Source organism: Phascolarctos cinereus, unplaced genomic scaffold (assembly GCF_003287225.1).
Source record: "Phascolarctos cinereus isolate Bilbo 61053 unplaced genomic scaffold, phaCin_HiC Scaffold_5;HRSCAF=322, whole genome shotgun sequence".
In the NCBI taxonomy this organism is placed as follows: Eukaryota; Metazoa; Chordata; class Mammalia; order Diprotodontia; family Phascolarctidae; genus Phascolarctos; species Phascolarctos cinereus.
The window spans coordinates 345,463,892-345,490,938 of NW_027555958.1; the positions used below are offsets into that span (position 1 = coordinate 345,463,892).

Below are 27,047 nucleotides of genomic sequence, written 5' to 3' on the forward strand. Positions count from 1 at the left end.
CTTTTCTAAACCAGCATTTTACTCTTGCCTGCCATTCTCACTGTCAAGTTACCCAAGTTTGCTAAGGCATTTTTAGGCTCTTTTGTTCTCCTCAGTATAGAAATTGGTTTACATTGGTTAAACTTCTGTAGAAATTCTTGTAATCAATGTCAATTTTCTCATCAATTTCCAATTTTTCAGCGCCAATAACTTTTTGGGTGGATAGTCAAGCCTGGATCCTATTCAGTTAGGACTCAGTAAAAGACTCACATCTTCAAGGCTACAGCAATATCAAACTTGGCAAGGCCTAACATTCTGATGATGCCCCCAATTTTTTTTTGCATGAACTTTTTGCATGAACTAAGTGTAATTAAAAACCTACAAACCCAATATCATTAAGGCTTAGAAAAACAAGAACAGTTGCGTGTAAGATAGGAATTTCTGAGCAAAAAAGAAGGGTCTGCCCAGAGTCTTGGGGAAGACTCTCAGGGCAAAAGTGAGGCTCTTGTCATGATTACACATCCAGAAAGACTTGTCTTGGGTGCAGAGCCAGAGCAAGACAAAACATTGCTAATTTAGGAACCTTAGGGGATTATATTTCCAATGACCAAGCAAAAAAGTAGTCGTCCCTCAAGTGAAAAAATATTCTAGAACAGGTGATTACAAAAGAAGACCAACCCTTCCCTTGAAGGCATGACCAGCACATGATGAAAAAATGGTCCTTAGTGTACTGGATATGGCTATAGTGGGAGTAGGTTTTGAACTTCAATAGTTAGCAGCATACCTTTATCATAGCTTATGTTGATGTAGTCTACTCAAACATTTGTATGAACCCTGGAGCTGATCCAAGATTCCACTCTGGAGATAGATAGCTCAGAGTCTAAAGGAATCTTAGCACTTGCAGTACAGTTTCAATAAAGCAAGTATGGAGTCACTTCTTCTGTACCACAACTGTGACTGTCTAGTTGATCTCTTGCTAGATATTTCCCTCCACTGTGCCTGGATTAATGTACTGAAAGAGCATGGGCATCAGTGCTCATCAGTGTATGAGTATATTTAGAATCCATGAAAGAGATTCATCTGACCATCACGGTTATCATAAAAGAAAGACTCCATTTCTTTTTACATTCCTAACTAGGGGAAACTGTTCCTTTATGCATTGAATGAGTTATCAATTTCCCTTAATCTCTGACATGTGAACAAGAAGTTCAGGAGGATAAAAATCTATAATTAGCTGAACTTTGCCAAGGGCTTATGATATATTTTAAATCACAGTTAGAGGTGAATGGAAGATAGCTATTCACACTCAATACGAGCACTTCAAATAAGATATGCCACTTTGATGTGTAATAGGTAGACAATGTGTTTCGACACGTGATTAACAAAGAAACAAGAGAACTCCTGGACCAATTTGTCATTGCCTACTGAGACAAGATCCTAATTTTTCCATAGAAGGAACAAGATCTTATAGCCAAGCAGGAGGAGATGGTAACTCCCTCACTATAGCTTCTTCTGTAAAGAAGAAAATGTGCCTTTCATAAAAAGAAAGTACTATTTTCATTGTTTTAGAACCAAATGGCCTCCACATGGATTTAGAGCATAGGATATTAATAGCTGACATTGATACAGTTACTTTAAGGTTTACAAAGTGTTTTATATACATCACATCATTTGACCTTAATAACCCTGTAAAGAAGCTACTATAGTTCTTATTATTCCTCTTTAACAGACAAGGAAACTGACTGACCCTGAGGGGAAACTAAGATAGTAAGTGTCAGAGGCAAGATTGAAACTCAAGGTTTTCCCTGATTCCAAGTCTATTTTCTTTTCACTATGTAATACTGTCACATGGATGTACAGGAAATTCAAGATTAGATCTTGCCTTCAGGAGTCAAGGCCTTGCAGCATTCCCTAGGATTTCCCAGTGATAGTATCATTCAGCAGAATGTGTAAAAGTAGAGAAGGCAGTTGGTGGAAGTAAACCAGACTGTGGTATGACAAGGTATGAATGGTAAAGGGACAAAATGGCAAGGGATTCAAGAGTAGAGAACAGAATTCAGTTGGACTGGTGAAACATTAGAGCAAGATTGGGAAAATAGGGAAGTAAGGCCAGAACCTGAGAAAATGCTGTAGGATGGAGACCAAAGAGAGAATGATATATTTATTTAGGAAGAATGAAACATAGGGAAAAATAGACTGATAGAAAGCTACCATCAGATAAAGGAATTTTAGAATTCCCTCTTCACCCATATGTCTTAAGATCTCTCATTTCCTTCAATAATTAGTTCAAATGCTACCATTTACATGAAGTCTTTATCTCCAGCCCCAGCTGCTCGGGCACATCCCAAAATCAATCCTTCTATATTATAAATCCATATATATATATATATATGTATATATTATTTCCCTCAATAGAATGTAAGGTCCTTGAGGACCTTATCTTTGTATCTGAAGCACCTAGCAGTTTCTGGAACATAGTTGGTCTTTAATTCTTGCTGACTGATTGATCCCTGAAATGGAACACTTGTGGGTGGTAATGAGATCAAGGGTGTGACCAATGCTCTGTGTGGCTGCGATGGAGAGAAGCAATAGGTCATGGGAGTTAAAGAAATTAAGGAACTCGGAGTTTGTGGTGTTTGAAATGATGTCAATATGTTTACTAAAGTCCCAAATATGAGAAAAGGGATAGGATAGGAGGAGAGGAAAACTGGACTATTTACTGAACTTGAAGAAAGAAAGAAAATTATTTGGAAACTGGAAGATAGTTGCCACTAAGATCTAAATGGGGTGATGTATTTGGATGGAGTGAATCTTGAAAGAGGAGTAATGGCAGCAGGATGAAGATCTATGAACAGCAATGAAGGGCAAGGAGTATATATATCCTCCTGGCCCAGTGTATTAGAGTCATGAAAAAGGTTGCATATTTTATTGGAGAGTTTGGTCAGTGATAGAATACCTTCTGGGGACAGCCAAAAATATCAGGGTCTCTCACTGAAGCATTTGGAATGTTTCCTGAGTTTAAAGAGATAATCAGTTTTGCCTGCTCATTTCAATTTCTTCATTTGATGCCAAATGCCTTTCTAAATGAATAATTAAAAACCCTATGTCCACTCTAGGGAAGGGAAAAGGAGACAGATAAACAAGATTTACATGTCCAATAGAGATTTACTAAAAGATACTATTTACAGCAGACTGGAGATGGGAATGGGATATTGTGGGCCTTCAAATCTATATCCACACTGGAGTGATGATATGGCAATTCCCCAGATTGCGGTGGTATGGTGGTTCCATATGGTGGTATGGTATGGCTTCCCAGATTTTTTATATAAGAAAATTCATATCTCTGATGTGTGCTAGAGAAGTACTTCCTTTTTCCAGATGGTGATTGGTGGAAAAGAAGGCATTATCAACTACCTCTCCTTTCAGATCTATGATTTTAGGGCTCTGAGTATAGTAATTGGTTGAAAGGGTAAGAGGATGAAAATGCAATGTTCCCTGATTTACCAAAGGTTGGCTAACGTGTGTGCATATGTGTGTGTGTGTGTGTGTGTGTGTGTGTGTGTGTGTGTGTAAATGTGTTTGTAGACAGTCTTATCTATTATGTTGAGTACTACGGAGACATCTGAGTCCAAGTTATTACAAATCAATTAATAAGCATTTATTAAGTGTTCACTATGTTTTCAGGACTATGCTATATACAAATAAATGAAACTATTCATACAAAGAACTTGCATTCTTGGAGAAGACAACAAGAATATACATATATACACATATATATGTATATATACATGTGTGTGTATATATGTACAGAATAACTATAAAGAGAACAAAAACAACACAACGTAGTTAAATAGAAGGTAGCTTAAGATGGAAGGAACTAACAGTTTAGGGAACCAGGAAAGGCTTCATGTAGAAGGTGATGTTTGAATTGAATCCTGAAGAAAACAGAGTCCGTAAGGCAGAGCTGAGGAGACAGTATATTCCAGGAAAAGGCAGAGGGATGGGAGAGGGAATGTCATGCGTGAGGAACAGAGATAAGGCCAGGTTGGCTGAATGCAGAATGTAGAAAAGGAAGTAGCATACAAGCAGGCAGGAAAGATTTGGAAAGCCTTATAACGCTAAACTGAAATGTTTATATTTGATTCTAGAGACAATAGGAAGCCATTAGAGTTTCAAGATTAAGAGAATGACATGGCCAGATTTGCACTAAAGGAAAATCATTTTGACAGCAGTATGGATGATCAACAGAAATGGAGAGAAAACATATGAGGCAGAGAAACCAATTAGGAGGCTATTGCAATAATCTAGGCAATAATAGGTGGTGAGGGTCTCAACTAAGGTGATAGCTGTATGAATACAAAGGGGGTCATTAATAAGAATTAATAACTAATTAATTAACACTTATGGGATGCATGCCAATTATCTGGCAAGTGCCAGGAGAATGACCTTGAGTTGTTCTTTCAAGTTAGGAATTAAAGGCCTTAGAGAGGTATTTATTTTTAATGGGATTTTATATATGAAATAACTTACATTCCATAGGGTAGACGGAATCAACTTCCCATACTCAAAGATCCTAATGGGATTACTTATTAATATAGCTATACATTGATATAGTTATACATAAACGTGTATGTGTATATGTATATATATGAAACACACACATACACATACACACACTGAATGAGAAAGGATAGTATTTGTAGTTTTACGATTTTAAAAAGCAGTAAGGTTTACTTATATACATAATACAAAATGGTATAGTACTGCCAAGTCCTGACATCAAAGGAAACATTGCAGAAGTTAGTTTTGCTGGCCCTGCCACACCGGGTTTCTGTGAGTGCAAGAATATGGAAGGTGTGAAAGGGAAAGATCTAACACAGAATTTTGTTCACAATAGAACAAAGGTTTCAGAAGATACAAGAAAAGGGAAAGGCAGAGCTGCATATGACTGAGGTGAATGGGAATGAGAGATTTGTAGTAGGGGCAGGAAAAGGAAGTTTTCCCATAGGCAATCTTCAACTCTGAATTGCACAAATTGAGAGAGATAAGTGTTGGCTAGCTGTAAGAAAGTAGATGGTCACAACCTTCCTAATATTAAAGCTATGTTCCAGGACACCCTAGGTAAACAGTGATTATCACTTGGCAATCCCTGAGTTCTTTCCCAGGATAAAAGACTTATCTCTGTTCTTAAAAAGTTTCTAAAAAGTTTCTTTATCTTTCTGTTTTCCTGGCTTCTAAGCCTGAAATTACAAATATAGTTAACTACTGCATTGTAAATGTGTGTGTGTGTGTGTGTGTGTGAGCTAATTATTGATTCATTTATACAAGTTTCCAGTGCGCAAAGAGATTAAACTTATAAAAACTTATACCTGGACCTTCAAGGACAGTAGCTCCTAACCTTTCTTTTTTCATCTCTGACAAATTTTGGCAGTCCTGTGAAACCTATAGACAGTTCCTCAGAATGTTTTTAAATATGTAAAATAAAATTCACAGGATTCCAAAAGAAATCAATTATATATTTAATTCAATTTTATTTTATTTTCTCTTCCAAATTTTCTACCACCCTCCTTTCCCACCCTAACCCACTGAGAAGACAAGAAAAGTAAAACCTGTTACAAATATTTATAGCCAAGCAAAACAAATCCCCACATTACCTATGTCCAAAAAAGAAAAAAGAAATATGCTTCAATCTGCATCAGCTCTCTATCTGTGGGTGTTTTGTCTGTGTATGTCTCATTATGAGTCCTTTGAAACTATGATTGGTTCCATTGTGTTGATCAAAATTGCTGTCTTTCAAAACTGTGTATCTTTACATTGTTGTCTTTATATAAATTGTTCTGCTCATTTACTCAGCATCAATTCATACAAGACTTTTCAGGTTTCTCTGAAATCATCTTGTTTATTACTTCTTTACTCTTCCTGTCCTATTTTTCATTTTCTTTTTTTTTTGCACTAAATGGTATTTTATTTTTCCCCAACTACATGTAAACATAGTTTTCAATCTTCATTTTCATAAGATTTTGAGTTCTAAATTTTTCTCTCTCCCTCCTCTCCCCTCCCCTTCCCCAACACAGCAAGCAATCTGACAGGTCATACATGTACAATCATGCTAAATATATTTCCACATTAGCTATATTGTGAAAGAAGAATTAGAACAAAAGGGGAAAACAATGAGAGAGAAAAAAACAAAAAACAAAAAAAATGAAAATGGTATGTTTTGATCTGCATTCAGAATCCATAGTTTCTCTGGATGTGGATAGCATTTTCCATTATGAGTCTTGGAATTGTCTTGGATCATTGTCTTACTGAGAAGAGCTAAGTCTGCCATAGTTGATCATCACACAATGTTGCTGTTACTGTGTATGATGTTCTTCTGGTCCTGCTTACTTCACTCAGCATCAGTTCATGTAAGTCTTCCCAGGTTTTTCTTAAATCTATCTGCTCATCATTTCTTACAGCACAATAGTATTCCATTACATTCATATGCCACAACTTGTTCAGCCATTCCCCAATTGATAGGCCTCCCCTCAATTTCCAATTCTTTGCCACCACAAAAAGAGCTGCTATAAATATTTTGTATATGTGGGTCCTTTTCCCTTTTTTATGATCTCTTTGAGATACAAACTTAGTAGTGGTATTGCTGGATCAAAAGGTATGGGCAGTTTGATTGCCCTTTGGGCACAGTTCCAAATTGCTCTCCAGAATGGTTGGATCTGTTCACAACTCCACCAGCAATGCATTAGTATCCTAATTTTCCCACACCTTCTCCAAGATTTATCATTTTCCTTTTCTGTCATATTAGCCCATATGATAGGCATGAGGTGGTACCTCAGAGTTGTTTCAACTTACATTTCTCTAATCAATAGTGACTTAGAGCATTTTTTCATACGACTATAGATAGCTTTGATTTCTTCCTCTGAAAACTGCCTGTTCATATCCTTTGCCCATTTATCAATTGGGGAATGACCTGTATTCTTACAAATTTGACTCAGTTCTCTATATATTTGAGAAATGAGGCCTTTATCAGTAACACTGTTTGTAAAAATTGTTTCCCAACTTTCTGCTTTCCTTCTAACAGTTGCATTGGCTTTGTGCAAAACCTTTTTAATTTAATGTAATCAAAATTATCTATTTTGCATTTCATAATGTCTCTGTCTCTTGTTTGGTCATGAATTCTTCCCTTCTCCATAGATCTGACAGGTAAACTATTCCTTGCTCTCATAATTTGCTTATGGTATCACCCTTTATGTTTAAATCATGTACCCATTTCAACCTTAATAGTATTCCATCACATTCTTACACCATAATTTGTTCAGCCATTCTCCAATTTATAGGTACCCTCACAGTTTCCAATTCTTTGCCATCATAAAAAGGGCTGCAATATATTTTTGTCCATGTGAGTCTTTTTCCTCTTTCCTTGAACTCTTTGAGGCACATACTTAGTAGCAGTATCTCTGAATCAAATGGTATATACATAGTTTAATAGCTTTGGGGGCATAGTTCTAAGTTGTATTTCACAGTTCCACCAACAATGTATTAATATTCCTATTTTCCAACAGCCCCTCCAGCATTTGTCATTTTCCTTTTTTGTCAACTTTGTCAATCTGATTAGTGTTAAGTATTACTTCAGAGTCATTTTAATTTATCTAATTATTAACAGCATTTTTTTCATGTTACTGTTGATATCTTAGATTTCTTCCTTTGAAAACTGTCTATTCTTAGGCTTTAGCAATTCATTAATTCACTAGTGGTTCTAATTGTTATAAATTTCACTCAGTTCTCTAGCTTAAAAATGAGACCATTATCAGACAAGCTTTCTGCAAAGATTCCCACCCACCCCCCTCCAATTTCCTGCTTCTCTTCTATAGCTGCATTGGTTTTGTTTGTGCAAAAAATGTTTTAGCTTTATGTAATCATAATTGTCCAGTTTACCTTCTGTGAATTTCTCTAGCTCTTATTGAGTCACAAACTTTTCTCCAATCCATAGACCTGAGGGGTAAATTCTTCCATGCTCCTTTAATTTGTTATGATATCACCTTTTATGTCTAAATCATCAATCCATTTGGAGCTTGTTTTGGTAGAAAACCTTAGTATATCTAGTTTCTTTCAGAATCTGATAATATTTAAATAGTTATAAAAATATTTTTTAAAAAGTTCATGATCCTCAGGTTAAGAATTCTAGTTTTAGGCAATGGGACAGAGAGTGCTTTAACCAATTAGGCTAATATTCAAAGTGCATCCTTTGCCATTTTCCTTCCCTTTTTCACTGGCTTGGTTCTAAAGGAAAATCCATCCCAGAGGTGGAAGAGCTGAAGGAATGTCTGGATATAAGAAACATACCCAGGGTATTCTATTTATAATTAGAAATTTAACTTCAAATTTAAGACTTTGTAGGAAGAAAATCATAGCAAAACTTTTATTTGTATTATTCTTCATTCAGGGGAAATTACTGAAGGATATGTTACCTTTCACAAAACACTCTGCAATTTCTCTGACTACACTGTACACTGATGTGTGTGCCAGAGTGCTGCTTGCAGGAAACATGGGTAAGAGATTACTCTGTTCTGGGGTTTCCCTCACCCACCTACCCATGGGCATCATGATACCTTATGTGTTAGAAAATTGGTCACAAAAATAATCTCATCAAATATACCAGGACAATGGCAAGATTAAGAGGTTGCTTGTTCTAGTGCTAGACATACAATATAGGATTGAGCATTGGAAGATTGTAATTTTATTCCTACTTCTTCTATTGACCCTATAATCTCAGGCAAACTGTTCTCTGTTTTCCCATCTCTACAATAAGGCTATTGCTACTTCCCAACCACCCACATTGTTGTGAAGAGTGCAAATTGCCATCACTCCCTTAGCATAAAAGGAATAGTCTGTATAAACCTACACTGACGAAGGGAACAGTGACATTATAGAGGAAGGGAGAGGGGATAATTAGCTCTTGCTCTTTTTATAGCTGGCCTTTCATAGCTATTACTTAGACTAAGTTAGAATTAATAAGAAGGCAAGTCTCTTTTTAGTAATTTGTATTTCCTTTAAGGAATGGTCTTCTTAATTTCTATTAATTATTGCATATGTAATCTCTTGTCCAAAAGCTTTTCATTCTCAGCTATTAAAGTGACATTCATGATAAATGAGGAATGAAAAACGATGCTGTGAAAGTGGGTACTTTATGAATTATGCTCAGAGAGAAAAGACATATCCAGGTTATTATGAAGTTTTATTCTTCATTTCTGGCTCCTCTTCCTCTAATTTATTCAGCATTTTAAATAGCTGAGCCCTTGGAAACTGGTAGTATGAATGGTATTTATCTGGAAACCACAGAATACCCAATTAAAGAGTCTAAATCTCTAAACATTTATATTCTGTACAGAAGGCCATGTTATCCTCTGGAATATTGGTTCCTTCCTGAACCCTCCACATGATGAGAAGGTGAGAACTCACATTTGCTCTTGAATCAATCAATCAACAAGTATTTATTAAGTGCCTACTATGTGCTAGGAACTGTAGACATACAAAGACAAAAATGAAACAGTCCCTTCCCTCAGAGTGCTTAAATTCTATCAAAAGAAAACACAGTCTGGATCCTCAATGAGCTTAAAAGTTAGTTGAAAAGACAGAAATTAATGTATTACTTTGGTCAAGTCATTCAGCCTTTCTGGGTTCAATTTCATCTGTAAGATGAAACTACCAAACTAGATAACTAATAAAGCTCATTCCAGGTTTAAATCTATGGTCTTGCATGAATATATATACATATATACATATATATACACACACATATTTGTATATATGTATATATATATGTATATCAAAAGATAGATGGTTAATACGGAAATATATTTTACATGACTTCACATATATCACTGATATCATATTGCTTGCCTTCTCATGGGGTGGGGAAGGGGTAGAAAGGAGAGAAAGAATTTGGAACTCAAAAATTTTTAAACAAGATATTAATTTTTAAAAATGTAACCAGGATATATTTAACAAAATAAATAAAATATATTTTTTAAAAAGATACTTAGCAGTGGGCTGCTGGTATAGGTAGGAAAAAAGTCGAGGTTGAATTGTCCACCAAGTGAGTTACCAGTTTTTCTATCTTCTCTGTATGCTAATTTATAATGCAATAAAATGAAGAGAATGATACTTGGTATCTGCTATTTGTTTTAAAGACATAAATGGGCCTAATACTATATATTATATTACTAACTTCTCCTTTATTGAGCTGTCAACTATACAACACAACAATTTTAGAACTAGAATAAATATTGATGCATTATTGTTGCTGTTTTTGTTTTTATATTATTACTAGTATCATTTGTTGTTTTTGTTGTCCAAACTTCTGTTTTCATTAGTTTGGGTAATTCTCAGAGAGAAAAAACTCTATCTTTGCCGATATGCAACTTTTCTGCAACAAATAGTTTTTAAGAGTTTCCTAAGGTACTGAGAAATTAAGTGACTTGCCCAAGGTCACACAGCCAATATGTATCAGAGGGACAATGTTTTATATTTTTTCACAGCATTAAGATTAAGACATAATAGCAGCAAGGTATTTTAATCCATTATTTTGTTTAAATCATTACACATTTATTATCTCATTTTATGTATTTAAACTTAGAACTACAGAACATAGAAGGATTTATATAGGTCATCTAGTCCATGCCTCTGCTTCCATTTCAGCCAAATGGGTATCTCAGGGAATGAGATTTGAAACCCAACTTGCCTTATCAAATATTTCTTCTATCTAGCTCAGCTCCAAGTCTCAACACCTGTGTGCTAAAATTAAACACCTGCCAATTTTCCACATATATGTGGCCAATACTTGACAAACTGTCCCTGCACATTTCATCCCAGCGGGGATGTGTCCCAATTAATCCAGCCAAACCTAGTCCATGCCAAACAGGCACAATCTGTTAGCTAAACAAATAGTCAGTGCATTTGACCTACAACAATAAGTATAAATAATGTTTTTAAAATTAGGCTTCCCTGCTAGGTACAAAAGCTAACATTCAATTTTTAATTGTAATAAATAAAACGATTGTCATAGACATGATCAGAAAATAGCCCTTTTGCAGAAAATAGCCCTTATACAAGTCAGTATGGATGCAAAATGGTAGGGTTTTGATCTGTCCAAATGCTGAGAAAATCTTGATTTGGGCTTTTTAAAAAATTATTTTTAAAAAGATGATATACTAAAATGAGTTTCTTATTAATTTTATTGTTAACAATAATGCCTTCTTGCAAGTGTATGTGACACTTTATAGCTTTAAAAAGCTATTTCCATATATATAAAATCACTTTGACCTTCACAGCAATCAGGTATTTTTTACACTGTACATATAAGGTAAATATAGGAAACAGAGAATCAAAAAAGGTAAGTGATTTGTGTAAGGTCAAAGACTAAAGTTAATTTTTTTTATTTTAATTTTTAAATTTAAAATTAATTTAAAATTTTAAAAATTTAAATTTTAATTGAGTTTAAAAAAACCCCAAGCTATCTTTTTTAACTCTCTATTTGAACTGACAAAGTAGAACAGTAAGACCTGTCCTTTAACACTAGTGGCATGAAGCTATTCCATTGTATAAATATAGGCTGTGGTAGGTAGCATCAATAACCTCTTTCCAAAACAGAGGCCTGTAAGAATTGGTCTATTTAATCTGTGAATATGAAAAACAGGACATTTAATTACAAAAGAGGATTAATGAAAGGAAAAGGATGACTGCATATCTATGTGGCAAACAGGAAAAGAGGGAACCCAAGGTACCAAGCCCCCCAAACAGAAGAACTCAAGAGGATGTCACTGTAATCTTTGTGGCCAAAGGGATATATGAAACCTGAATTAAAAGTATGTGAGAACAATACACTTCTGGATATGAAGTGATATAAACCCTAGTAGGAATGCTAATATGAATGCCTAAGAAGATCTGTTTATTTGGGCAAAGAGTCCTTAGTCTGGCCCCTACTGGTATTATCAAAATTCTCTCTGCTCTCAATGAAAGCACCTTTTGGCTATTATGGATTCTACCCGGGAATGCTGTGACATGGAGAATGAAGCCATCTTTTCTGTGAGGATCACAGATTGGAAAGGGAGGAGAGTGATAAGGGAATGCCAAGAAAGGAAGAATACTTACAGCTGACACCCACATGAGGTCTCCTTTCTTTCTAATAGTGCCATTACTTCAGATGTAATGAAGCCCTGGAAGGTCTTACCAATGGAGCAACCACTGACACCTCTACATTTGAATTTTGGGGTATTATGAACCCCAATTCCACACAGACAATGCTGGCACTTTTCAAAAAGGGCTTTACCCGGGAACTAAGCAACAAAATAATATCAAGTATAAAACTGAATAGTTTACAAAGTACAGAAACTATGTTCTAAAGTTCACTACAATCTGGGGGGCAGTCTGGCAGGCACAACTGGAAAGAAGTTGCTACCCTATTCCTATTCTATGCCTAAGCCCTATCTGAAGAACATTGGTTGAGGAAGGTCTTTCCCCCACCTCTCTCCCAAGCATTTAGATCATCCTGCATTTACCCTGCAGATAGCATAACTGTCCTTATCCTAGAGGTCTCTATGACTACTCTCTTTGGAATGTCTATCCTCAGTCCTGGTCCACTATTCTCTGCCTGACAGGGTTTGCCTGGAATAGCCTCATTAGCCCATTTCTAAGGTTCACTCCATCATTAAGGAAGCTCAACCTTTCAAACTGTTGTTCTCACTAGTATCCAGGTTCAGTCTCACCACATGGGGAAGTCACCTAACCTCCATGGGCTTCCTCATCTATAAAATGAGAGTGTTGGTCTATATGCCTTTAAGGTCTCATCTTGGCCTAGATCTATGATCCTATGCTCCTGTGAACCTACAAAGATTAATAATAGACAAGTAAAAGAAGGGTCATTTATTTGATCATGGAGCAAAACTGTCAAGCAGCCAGGGTGTAGTCAGTTTTAACAATAGGCTAGTGAAGATGTTCCAGGCAAACATCTTAAGTAAATCAGGCTCTAGACCCAGTTTTTGGTGACAGTCCCAGTGTTTCAGGATCATATAGCAGAGGCTACACTGGAGGCCTATGCTTGGGCTGGAATTTCTAGACTCTATCTCTCTAGACAGGTATTAATCAGGCCTTATGAAGTCATTGGGGAAAAAAACCCTGACTACCACTTTTGGTCATTTACTCTCAGCTTTGGGATTTTCAAAGTCCCACAAAAGGTAATAACTTTAGCCAGGCACACATTTATTTGGATCTTCCCTTTGCTTTTTCCTTTTGAAAACTCTCCTCCCAATCTGGGTTCCATTGTTCTCTTCCCTCATCTCCCCCAAGATCCATATGTTTCCTCCTTTAGCATCTTACTCACAGCAAGAAACTGCTTTAGATCCACACTGACAAAAGCTTAAGGTATGTCATGTATCAAAGATATTTGCATTTCAAGAATGAATTCTTCAAAGTTCCACTTCTGGGAGCCAAGATGGTGGAGTAAGAAGTCACTCTCACCCTCTCTTACTGACCTCTGAAAGTCCAGAAAATATCAACCCAGGAAAAACCTTGAGCCAGCAAAAAGACAGGGTGCCGCACGTAGCCTAGGAAGCTTGGGGGATTAATAGGAAAGACCCCTCTTGCTCTGGGGGCGGGGAAGCAGTACAGGATGAAAGGCATCCCAGCAAGCCAGGAGCAAGCCCCACTTCAGCATATCATGGGGAGATCCTGAGACCCAGGTTGGTGGAACAGGCAAGTGCTGACACCAGGACCCAAGATCCTCAATACAGGCAGGGGAACTGGATAGACGCCAGCTTGGAAAACCACCATGGGTGATCGCATTCTCCAACAGCCAAATCAACCGGTGCCTCAATAAAACTCTGGGAAACACAACTCCAGGAGGCACACCTCCAACCTGACAGACATCCACCAGCAGTGAAACATCCCTGTGCAAGGCCCATGTGAGCAGGAAAAGAAGCTTAGATAAGTGACCCCATCACTCCAGCAGGAGAACTCAACTTTATTTTTAAGTCAGGAAATAGGCAAACACCATGCACAAAAAGCAAAAACAGACAATGACCACAGATTCTTATTATGGGGAAAGGGAAGATCAAGGCACAAATTCAGAAGAGGACAACACTGTCAATATACTCACATCTGAAACCTCAAAGGGGAATATTAAGTAGTCTCAAGTCCAAAAAGCCTTCTTGGAAGAGCTCAAAAAGGATTTTGAAAGTCAAATAAGAGAGGTAGAAGAAAAATTCGGAAAAGAAATGAGAGATATGCAAGAAAGAGTCAATAGCTTGGAAAAGGAAGGACAAAAATTAACCATAGAAAACAAGTTCTTAAAAAGTAGAATTGGCCAAATGGAAAATGATGCACAAAAACTAACTGAAGAGAAAGACTCCTTAAAAAGTAAAATGGGCCAAATGGAAAAGGAGTTACAAAATATGATAGAAGAAAACAACTCATTAAAAATTAGAATGGGGCAAGTGGAAGCTAAAAACTATGAGAGAGCAAGAATCAGTCAAATAGAAACAAAAGAATGAAAAAATAGAAGAAAATATATATTTCATTAGTAAAACAACTGACCTGGAAACCAGATCCAAGAGAGATAATTTAAAAATTATTGGTCTACCTGAAAGCCATGATGAAAAAAGAGCCTGGACAACATCCTTTGGGAAATCATCAAAAAAAAAAACTGCCCTGAGATCCTAAAACCAGAGGGTAAATTAGTCATCGAAAGAATCCACTGATCACCTCTTGAAAGCAATCCCAAATTGAAAATGCCAAGGAATAATGTAGCCAAATTCCAAAATTACTGGATCAAAGAGAAAATACTGCAAGCAGCCAGAAAGAAACAATTTAAATATCATGGAGCCACACTCAGGATTACGCAGGACCTTGCAGATCCTACATTAAAAGAGTGGAGGGCATGGAATACAATATTCCATAAAGCAAAGGAGCTTGGACTACAACCAAGGATCAACTACTCAGCAAAACTGAGCATAATCTTTCAGGGAAGGATATGAACATTCAACAAAATACAGGAATTCCAAACCTTCCTGATGAAAGGACCACAGCTCAACAGAAAATCTGACCTTCAAATACAAGACTCAAGAGAGGCACAAAAAAGGTAAACAGGAAAGAAAAAAAACAACAACAACATGTTATTAATAAAGGCAAACTGCTTACATCCCTACAAGGGAAGATGACACTTGTAACTCTTGAGAATTGTAATGTTATTATTACATTCAAAAGGAGTATAGTTAGACAGAGGGCATGGGTATAAGTTAACTTTAATGATGTGATGCTAGAAAATCTAATTAAGTGGTGAAAAAGGATTGTACTGGGAGGAGGAAGACAAAGGTAAATCAACAAGGGTAAAAGGAAAGGGAAAAGAAAAAGAGAGAGGTGACTACAAGGGAGGGAAGAAGTAGAAAGAAGAAGAAAAGGGAGGGGGCTACTACCAGGGAGGGAAGACTGAGGTAGGTGGTGGTAGAAAGCAAAACTCTACTGAGGAAGGAAAGGGAGAAAGGAGAAAGAAAAGCATAAATGGGGCAGGGGGAGGCAAGAGGAATAGAATGGAGAGGAAGACATAGATAGTAATCATAACTGTAAAGAGGATGAACTCTCCCATAAAATATAAATGGATAGCAGAGTGGATTAAGAGCATAATCTTACAATATATTGTTTATAAGAAATACATTTGAAGCAGAGCAATAGACATAGAGTAAAGGTAAAAGGCTGGAGCAGAATATTTTATGTTTCAGCTGAAGTAAAAAAAGCAGAGGTAGCTATTCTGATCTCAGACAAAACAAAAGCAAAATATAGATGTAATTGAAAGAGATAAGGAAGGAAACTACATCCTGCTAAAAGATACCATAGACGATGAAGTAATATCCTTACTAAACATAAATGCACCAAGTAGTATAGCATCCAAATTCTTAAAGGATAAGTTAAGGGAGATCCAGGAAGAAATAGACAGAAAAACTATACTAATGGGGGACCTCAACCTCTCTGTTTTAGAACTAGATAAATCTAACCACAAAATAAACAAGAAAGAGGAGATCAATAGAACTTTAGAAAAGTTAAATATGATTGACCTCTGGAAAAAACTGAATGGGGACAGAAAGGAATATATACCTTTTTCTTGGTGGTACATGACACCTACACAAAAATTGACCATATACTAGGACATATAAACCTCACAATTCAATGCAGAAAGGCAGAAATATTAAATGCATACTTTTCAGATCATGATGCAATAAAAATTACATGTAATAAATGGCCATGGAAAGATAGACAAAAACTTAGTTGGAAATTAAATAATCTAATCCTAAAGAATGAGTGGGTCAAACAACAAGTCATAGAAACAATAACTTCATCCAATAACAATGAGACAGCATACCAAAACTTATGAGATGTAGCAAAAGTAGTCCTTAGGGGAAGTTTTATATCTCTAAATGTTTACATGACTAAAATAGACAAAGAAGAGATCAATGAATTGGGCACGCAACTAAAAAAGCTAGAAAAAGAACAAATTAAAAATCCTCAATTAAATACCAAATTAGAAATTCTTAAAACCAAAGGAGAGATTATTAAAATTGAAATTAAGAAAACTATTGAACTAATAAATAAAACTGAGCTGGCTTTATGAAAAAAAATCAGTAAAATAGATAAACCTTTGGTTAATTTGATTAAAAAAAGAAAGAAGAAAACCAAATTACCAGCATCGAAAATGAAAAAGGGTAAATTCACTTCCAATGAAGAGGAAATCAAAACAATAATTAGGAGCTATTTTGCACAACTCTATGCCAATAAATTTGACAATCTTAGCAAAATGGATGAATATTTACAAAAACATAAATTGCCCATATTAACAGAAGAGGAATTAAAATACTTAAACAACCCCATTTCAGAAAAAGAAATTGAACAAGCTATCAATGAACTGTCTAAAAAAAACCCTCCAGGGCCAGACAGATTTACAAGTGAATTCTATAACACACTTGAAGAACAACTAATTCCAATATTATATAAACTATTTGGGAAAATAGGTGAAGAAGGATTCCTATGAAATTCTATGATACAAATATGGTATGGATATTTAAACTGGGAAGAGCCAAAACAGAGAAATAAAATTATAGACCAATCTCCCTAATGAATATAGATGCAAAAATTTTAAATAAAATATTAGCAAAGAGATTACAACAATTTATCTCGAGGATAATACACTATGCCAAGGTAGGATTTATACCAGGAATGCAGATCTGGTTCAATATTATGAAAACTATCAGTATAATTGACCATATCAACAACAAAAGTAACAGAAATCATATGATTATCTCTACAGATATAGAAAAAGCATTTGTCAAAATACAACACCCATTCCTATTAAAAACACTATAGGATATAGGAATAAATGGATTCTTCCTTAAAATTATAGATAACATCTATCAAAAACCAACAAGCATTATATGCAATGGGGATAGGCTAGAATCATTTCCAATAAGATTGGGGGTGAGATAATGATGTCCATTATCACCATTGTTATTCAATATTGTGCTAGAAATGTTAGCTATAGCAATCAGAAGAAAAAGAATTGGAAGGAATTAAAATAGGCAAAGAAGAAACAAGCTATCAGTCTTTGCAGATGATATGATGGTATACTTAGAGAATCAAGTAAAAAATTACTTGAAATAATAAACAAATTTAGCAGAATTGCAGGATATAAAATAAACCCACAAAAATCATTGGCATTTCTATGTGTTACTAACAAAGCCCAACAGCAAGAGATAGAAAGAGAAATTCCATTTAAAATTACTGTAGATATTATAAAATATTTGGGAATCTACCTGCCAAAACAAAACCAGAAACTATGTGAACACAATTACAAAACACTTTTCACACAAATAAAATCAGATCTAAATAATTGGAAAAATATCAATTGCTCATGAGTAGGCCGAGCTAATACAATAAAAATGACAATTCTACCTAAATTAATTTAGTTATTCAGTGCCATACCAATCAAACTACCAAAAAATTATTTTATAGAGCTAGAGAAAACAATAGCAAAATTCATCTGGAAGAACAAAAGGTCCAGAACATCAAGGGAACTAAAGAAAAGAAATGCAAGGGAAGGCGGCCTAACTGCACCTGATCTTAAATTGTATTATAAAGCAACAATCATCCAAACTATTTGATTCTGGCTAAGAAAGAGAGTGGTGGATCAGTGGAATAGGTTAGGTATGCAAGACACAATAGTCAATGACTATATTAATCTACTATTTGATAAATCCAAAGACTCCAGCTTCTGGGTAAGAAATCACTATTTAACAAAAACTGCTGGAGGAAACTGGAAAATAGTGTGACAGAAACTGGGCATAGACCAACATCTTATATCCTATACCAAGATAAAGTCAAAATGGGTTCCGGATTTAAATATAAAGACTGAGACTATAAGCAAACTCGGAGAACAAGGAATAGTTTACCTTTCAGATCTATGGAGAGCAGAAGAATTCATGACCAAACAAGAGATAGAGAACATTACTAAAAGCAAAATGGATAATTTTGATTACATTAAATTGAAAAGATTTTGCACAGACAAAGCCAATGCAACTAAATTGGAAGGAAGGTAGAAAATTGGGAAAGAATTTTTGCGGCCAGTCTCTCTGATAAGGGCCTCATTTCTAAAATATATAGAAAACAGAGTCAAATTTATAAGAACACAAGTCATTCCCCAATTGATAAATGGTCAAAATATATGAACAGGCAGTTTTCAGAGGAAGAAATTAAAGATATCTATAGTCATATGAATACATGTTCTAAATCACTATTGATTAGAGGAATGCAAATCAAACAACTCTGAGGTATCACATCACACCTACCAGATTGTCTAACATGACAAAACAGGACAATGATAAATGTGGGAGAAGATATGGGAAAATTGGAAATCTAATGCATTGTTGGTGGAATTGTGAACTGATCCAACCATTCTGGAGAGCAATTTGCATCTATGCCCAAAGGGCTATAAAATTGTGCATACCCTTTGACCCAGCAATACCACTTCTAGGTCCATATCCCAAAGAGATCACAAAAACAGGAAAAGGACCCACATCTACAAAAAATATTTGTAGCAGGTCTTTTTGTGGTGGCAAAGAATTGAAAACTGAGGGGATGCCCATCAGTTGGGGAATGGCTAAACAAGCTGTGGTATATGAATGTTGTGGAATACTATTGTACTATAAGAAATGATGAACAGGCTGACTTCAGAAAAACCTGCAAAGACTTATATGAACTGATGCTGAGTGAAATGGACAGAACCAGGAGAACACTGTACACAGTAAGAGCACACTGTGCAATGACTGACTTTGATAGACTTGGCTCTTCTCAGCAATGCAAGGATCTAAGACAACTGCAAAAGATTCATGATAGAAAATGCTATCCACATCCAGAGAAAGAACTATGGAGTCTGAATGCAGATGGAAACATACTATTTGCTCTCCTTTTCCTTTGTTGTTTTGTTTTATTGCTTCATTCTCATGGTACCTTCCATTAGTTCTAATTGTTCTTTACATCATGACTAATGGGAAAATATACTTAACAAGAATGTATGAGTAGAGCCTATATCAGATTGCATGCCATCTTGGGTGGGAAGAAAAGAGGGAAAGGGAGAAAATTTAAAACTGAAAATCTTACAGAAGAGCATGTTGAAAACTAAAAATAAATAAATTATTTTTTAAAAAAAGAATGAATTATTCAAGACAGAAAAGACTGAAATGAAAAAAAAAACCAACCTAATTCCTAATGGTGGAATTAAAGCCACCATGACAAGAAATAGAAGAAAATATTTTGGAATACAGACTTGCCCAGCTTCCCTTAAATCATACTTTGTTGGTATCTGCCTATTCTTTTTAGCCAAAAATCTGACTAAGTTGATGACAACTGAATTTGTTCATGACTGCCTATTATAGTGCCTTGAACACAGTAAGTGCTCAAGAGACACTATAGCATAGTAGCAAGAGTGTTACAACACTCTTGTAACCAAAAGTCAGGAGAACTAGGATTAAATCCTGCATCAAACTTTTAGTATCTGTATGATGGTGATAAACTTACTTAATCTTTTAGTGCATTTTAAGTGTAAAATTGGGCGTGTTAATAATTGTTATTTGCCTCACACGGCGGTTATAAGAAAAATACCTTGCAGCAATTTTGGAGCAGCTAGGTGGTGCAGTGGATAGAGCACTGGCCCTGGAGTTAGAGGATCTGAGTTCAAATCCGGCCTCAGATACATAACACTCACTAGCTGTGTGACTCTGGGCAAGCCACTTAACCCCAATTGCCTTAAAAAAAAAAGAAAGAAAGAAAGAAAAAAAGAAAAAGAAAAATACCCTGCATACCTTAAATGCTATATAATGATGAATTAAGTGTTGGTTGAATTGCTTATCATACTTTTGTTACAGAAGTCATTTTGTTATTGCTATTTAGAAATTTAAGCAGCTGACTGCATGGCGTGGGCATGCTTTGAAAATTGTCAATGTCATCTATGTTGAGGATAAACAAGTGGTATTGACCTCCTCTGTTGATGGGTCAGTAAGGTAAGTACATACTTGACACTTCCCACCAAAAGGAGATTTATGGTAGGGCTCCCTGATTATGAAGTAGATAGAGGTAAAGGAAGAACTAGTCCCACAATCTTATGGTCCAGATGATACAAATTTCTATTCCTTAAAAATGGTATGTATGAGTCTTGAGACCATGTATAGCATTAAATTTACAATTTTTTGCTAAGCCCTTAAATGCCTTAAGTGATCCTACAACATGACAAAGAATAAAAAAGTTTTCCTAAATAAGTGGGGTTGCAAGGATCTGAAGAACCTAAGCAAGGCAAATAACTCAGAGAAATGACTCTAAACCTAAGGAATACCATGAAAATATGATTTGCAGAAAAGAATAAATGATACAGGAAGAGGTACACGTGAGCAGGCTATGGCCAGAATAGTGATTACCAGCCTTGTTGCTGTTTATTTGATGTTTTTAGTACTTAAGAATTTAAAAATTGCCTCTTTGTGCCATATAGCATAAATACACACACACACACATTTCAGATACTACAGAGACTCCTATGTGGAAGGAAGGAAGGAAGGAAGGAAGGAAGGAAGGAAGGAAGGAAGGAAGGAAGGAAGGAAGGAAGGAAGGAAGGAAGGAAGGAAGGAAGGAAGGAAGGAAGGAAGAAGGAAGGAAGGAAGGAAGGAAGGAAGGAAGGAGGGAAGGAGGGAAGGAAGAAAGGAAGGAAAAAAAGAAAGAAAGAAGGAAGGAAGGAAGATTTATATGTGTATTGTTATATAACATGTGGTTTAGCAATTTTCTATCACAGATGATAGAGTGATCACTAATTCAAGGATCTATGTTTTCATAGCACTTACATGGGCATCACCTTAACTCAGACTGTAACCACTTGTACACCTTAGTAGATGATCTTCATGAGTTTCTGTGGCTGGTAAAAATAAGACAACACTGGGTGGCCAACCTTCTAATGATGAGCCTTTCCACATTTAACTAGACTAGTCTTTAAGTGAGAAATACTCTGTTGTTGAACCCATAGTTGAATCTTTCCAGTCTATTAGTATTTGCCAGAGTTTGGGCTTTTCTGGCATAGCCTTCAAGGACCCAGGATAACTATCCCATCATGATAACTAAAGTCTATTGGAATAGGCCATTAGACTACTAATGGGGCAGCCCCACTCCTCCAACCTTGCTGTATAGCATACATCATAGTATGTATGTATGTATGTATGTATGTATCTATCTATCTATCTACCTATCTAAAAGGAATCCATGTAGTATCATAGGTAGAGATAGAGAAAAACTGACATGGATACATGTATATCCTGTGTGCATGTATTTACATACATCTGTGTATATTGTATTTGTTTATATTATAATATCCCTGAAATAATTACATGCATGAGCATGTCAAAAATTCGGCATAAAGAAATACTGCCTTAGACTGCCAAGGGTTCTAAAACAGTTCTTTGAACTTTAAAAAAAAATTGGTAACTATATCTCAATATAATTGCATTCCTTTGTAATACTCCATACTGTAATCTATGCATTCAAAAACAATCTGAGAAGGGTTCCTTAGGTTTTACCAGATTGCCAAAGGAGTACACAACACAGAAAAAGGTTAAGAACCCCTGCCTTAGAATAAAAGAGAGGCAAAAGTGTTAGAGGTGCTTGAAAGTAAATTAAAGAGTTTGAACTTAATTTGAAAGCAAAACGCAACCAGTGTATAATGTTCATACTTTTGTGGCCTTCCACGCAAAGCAGTGGACTAGGAATCAAGAATGCAGACTGTTAGATTCATCTCTACTACTAAATCATCTATGCACCATTTCACTTCAAATATGTCATTTCACTTCAGTTTTATCACCTGTAAAATGAAGGGCACCTCTAATACTATTTTCTATGACTCTGTGAGCTGATAAAAAATGCAACTAATTTCACCAGAATACTTCAGTACTGAAAACAAAATACCTACCAGTATGCTTCCTTTGTTAGTGTGCCAGTTTATGTACTCATAGTTACTTCCTTGTCATACTTTTCTGATCAACTTGATATATCCCCAGCCAACCAAGAAGAAAGCATAAGTCCTCGAATGACATGCTATTTGGGAGCAAAATTCTAAGACTGATTTTGCATTGTCCAACAGCAGATATTGCTAGTTGATGAGCAGGGCTGTCCAGAATGCACCATTATATCATACACAAAAAATGTTGTTCACAACTCTGGTCCCTCTAGTCTGTACTCCACCCTATTTTCAGCTACCTATCAGCAAAGGTGCTAATTATTTTTATCACTCATTTTTTTTTTTTTTGCTGAGGCTATTGGGGTTAAGTGACTTGCCCAGAGTCACACAGCTAGTAAGTATTATGTGTCGGTGGTTGGATTTGAACTCATGTCCTCCTGACTCCAGGGCCAGTGCTCTATCCACTAAGCCACCTAGCTGACCCCATCACTCACTTTTAAAATCAGCTCTTCCTATCTTGCTAAGTTCAGAACTACTACTTCTGATTGCTAACTGCCCTTCCCAGACACATTTAGCTTCTTTTTAAATATATATATTTTATTTTTCCCCAATTACATGTTAAAACAATTTTTAACTTTTTTTAAGTTTTGAGTTCCAAATTCTATCCTTCCTCTACCTCCTCCCTGAGACAATAAGCAATCAACATACGTTATACATATGCAATCATATAAAACATTTCCATGTTAGTCATTTTCTACATGACTCAAATTTAAAAGAAAAGAATGAAAGTAAAAAATAGCATGCTTTATCCTGTATTCAGACAATATCAGTTCTTTTTCTGGAGGCAGATAATATGCTTCATTGTTAGTCCTTTGGGATTGTCTTAGATCATTGTATTGCTGAGAATAGCTAAGCCAGACATTTCTTTCCACAATAAAGGTGATGCCTTTTCTCTGTTATTTCTAAATGCCCTCACTTTCAAATCTTATTAAACAAACACACATAGACCTTTATACATGGACTAAGTGTGGTTGAAAGATAGGTTGGAGTCAAAAACAGGAAGTCAGTTAGAAGGGAAATGTTTAGTGGGGCTAAAGTCTACTACAGCTAAAGTCCAGGAAATTAAGATTCAAGGGACTCCCAGAGGAATGTTCAGAACCTTGGAGAACTCCAAGTTTAAGGGAACAGTAGCCTTAAGTGCCTGGATGATATTTCAGCAATAGACCAAAGCAAAGTGAAGGCTTTGATAGTCATCCCTAAAGTTATCTAGGCTCACATACTATTGGGATCTCTAGACTTTTAAAAATGATAAAAATTATTTCATTTATGTTTTACAATAATGATATGATACTGCAGATAGAGTCTCGAAGTGGGGGGGGTGAAATTAACCTATCTAAAGTTACAAGGTTAGTAGTTTACAGAACAAGGATTCAAACCCAGGTATTCTGACTCTATTATTAGGAACATATTAGGTGAAGACAGATCATCTAGACTTTGGAACTCATAATTCTCAAGGACAGATCAGGCTAGTATTAATCCTCAAACTTTAATTTTGGAATTATTATTTGTATTCTCCTGTTGTTAGCATTTGCCATAGTCTAGAGGTCCTGGTTTTGGTCAAATCCTCATTCTAAGATCTCCCTAGCTGGACCCATGATAGGTAGGTCCATCTTGCTATCCTTTGGGACTTTGAAGTGAGATAAGAAAATAAAAGAAAACTCCCCCAAATATAATTTGTTTCAGCCTCATTATGTAGGAGCAAGTATTTTTACTAAAGATTCTCCTTAATTATCTTGTGTAGAAGAAAAACCATGGGCAAATTTATGTCAAAAGATATTCCATGGTAAATGATCCATTATTGTCATATTTTTTTAAGGATCAATAATTGAAAATGAGTATAATTATAAGATAGAATGTAAACTCTTAGAGGGAAGGGACTAGTTCATTTTGTCTCTGTATCCCCAGTGCCTAGAAGTGCCTGGAACAAGTTGGGGCTCAATAAATGTTTGAGGATTGCTACCACCCACAGAAAGAGAGAGAGAAAGAGAGAAAGAGAGAAAGAGAGAGAAAGAGAGAGAGAGAGAGAGAGAGAGAGAGAGAGAGAGAGAGAGAGAGAGAGAGAGATACAGTAATAATGTGAGGCCCTAAACAATATTTTTTTCAAGGATATTGGGTTTCCTTTATATCTCTAGGTCAAGTGAGAATACAATTTTAAAACCTTTCTCCTAGTGGCAATACTTAAAGGCAACATAAGAGGTTCATTTTTCCCGGGTCCTAGTCACTCCTGCTTGGTGATGCACATCATTTGTGAGAAATTACTTAAGCAGTCCCTCCCTTAGTTTCCTCCTTTGCCAAATAAATGAATGATGCTGTGCAGTCCTAAAGTTTTATTCAAAAGTATTATATGCTTTATATGAATTGTCTTATAGAATTGCATGGGGTAAGAATTAGATACCTAAGAGATAAAAGAACTTGAAAAAACTGTAGGACTAATTTTTAAAAGTACAAAAATGGCTTCAAAAGTAGCCTTACTGGGACAGTGAGATGGCACAGTGGAAAGAACACTGGCCCTGGAGTCAGGAGGACCTGAATTCAAATGCGGCCTCAGACACATAACACTCACTAGCTGTATGACTCTGGGCAAGTCACTTAACCCCAATTGCCTCACCAAAAAAAAAACCAGCCTTACTACTATACATATATATACACACACACACTATATACACTATATACACTATATATATACATATATATAGTGTATATGTAATGTGATGTGTGTATACATATATACATATACATACATACACACACATACACACACACACACACACACACACACACATATATGTATATAATTTTTTCTCCACCCCCTCAAGGATTTGGCATGCCCGCAATGGACATTACTGTGGCTACTTTGGACAACGCAGGACATTTGAACTGAATGAAGTAACTGATTTCATCTTGCCTTGTGATGTTAATGAATACCCTGTAGAAGTAAAAGAAGAAAGCAAATACACAGAAAAGAAACAGAGATATGAATATCCTCTAGTATTTGACCGTGACAAGTAAGATAACAGTTTTTATTTAGAGAGACAGTTATAACAGTAGGAGGCTACAAACATATTTTTAACAAAATAATGGAAGTTAAGTCAAATTGTGAAATTATTTGTTATATGTAACGTGTGTCATGTGTGGTGGAAGTGTATTAACACTACAAATATATAGTAGGGGAGTGTATTATCTTTTTTTCTGACCCATAAGGGGGTGGAACCCAAACTGACATGCATAAGTAAAAACCAATTTAATTAACTATTTTAAGGGTTCGTTTTGTTTTTAAAAGGTTCTCCCTTTGATATATCATATCACACACACACACACATGCACACACATCCTTTCTTTTCAAAACACTATAGTCCAGAACATAATACATCATATCTATGTCATTTCAGTAGCTTTTGAATTGCTCCTTGTCTCATCCCTTCATTTCATTCTATACACCATCACCACGTTAGTATCCTTAGTATTCAATCATTTTACCCTCTTGCTTAAAAACTGCTGATGCCTCCCTGTTGCCTTTTGGATAACCTTTAACCTTCTTTGACTCCCTCAGAGATGTAACTAAAGTGGGACGTGATTTGGTTTTGTCTCAGGGCACTTAAGCTGAAAAGATGCAAAAGATATTTAAAGAATGATTTTTAAAAGTTTTGCATTTTGGTATTTCTTACGTTTACATTTTGGTTGCATATACATGCCTTGGTAGTTGAAAGAAATTAATTTAGGACCTGTTGGCAAGAATAATTAGATATATAAAAAAACTAAAATACTACCTCCAAAGTCTAGTACAGCTAAAGTCCAGGAAATTGTATAGCCATACAATACACTACTCCCACCCCAGGTGGTAGCCTCCCTAGCAGGATGCTGGTATCTCTTCTCTCTCAGGGCTGGTATCTTTAGACCTCACCCGTTTATGGGGTGATATCCCAGGATTTCCTCTCTTACCTAACTTATCTTTTTTAATTCTTGTATTATCATGCTTTGTGCTGTTTATTCCAGTTATTAAGATTGCTATTCATATCTCTGGCCTTCATAATCTAGTTCCAATGTACTTATTCAACATTTTCTCTCAGTGTTCTCTAACTCCACACTTCCCATTCCATAAAGATCAGCCTCCCTACTGTCACCTGAATAATCCATGCTTATTCCCTCCTTCATAGCCTTGCTTTTGATAGACGCCACTCCCATCCTTGGAATATCTTTCTTCTTTCTTTTCACCTAGCCAAACCCTATACATCCTTCAAGGTGTAGCCTCTCCATTAAACCTTTCCCAGATACTCAATAGGTTCATCCTCAATTTTGAACTGGAAATGAATGACCTTAAAAACCATTTAGCCTAACCCCCTAATTTTATAAATGAGAGGACTGAGATCTACAGAGGCATAGTCACCTGTCCAAAGACTCACAGTTTGTAAATCAGAGCTGGGATTTAAACCCAGATCCTATGATGCCAAATTCAGTGCTTTTTTCTCCTACTGCATCATGCTATCAC

At 35.9% G+C, this 27,047-nt stretch overlaps 1 protein-coding gene across 6 annotated transcripts in view; it reads left to right on the forward strand.

Moving 5' to 3' along the window:
• Positions 1-27,047, forward strand: part of WDR64 (WD repeat domain 64) — a 174,253-nt gene that overhangs the window by 138,222 nt on the left and 8,984 nt on the right. For 5 of the 6 annotated variants that reach the window (XM_020982060.2, XM_078156256.1, XM_078156258.1 and 2 more), the window contains 4 exons: positions 8,420-8,525; positions 9,365-9,423; positions 20,461-20,570; positions 25,378-25,566. In XM_020982060.2, coding sequence (XP_020837719.1) covers positions 8,420-8,525; positions 9,365-9,423; positions 20,461-20,570; positions 25,378-25,566 — 464 coding nt within the window. The remainder of the gene's footprint in view (positions 1-8,419; positions 8,526-9,364; positions 9,424-20,460; positions 20,571-25,377; positions 25,567-27,047) is intronic. The other variant, XM_078156257.1, reaches the window with a different exon arrangement.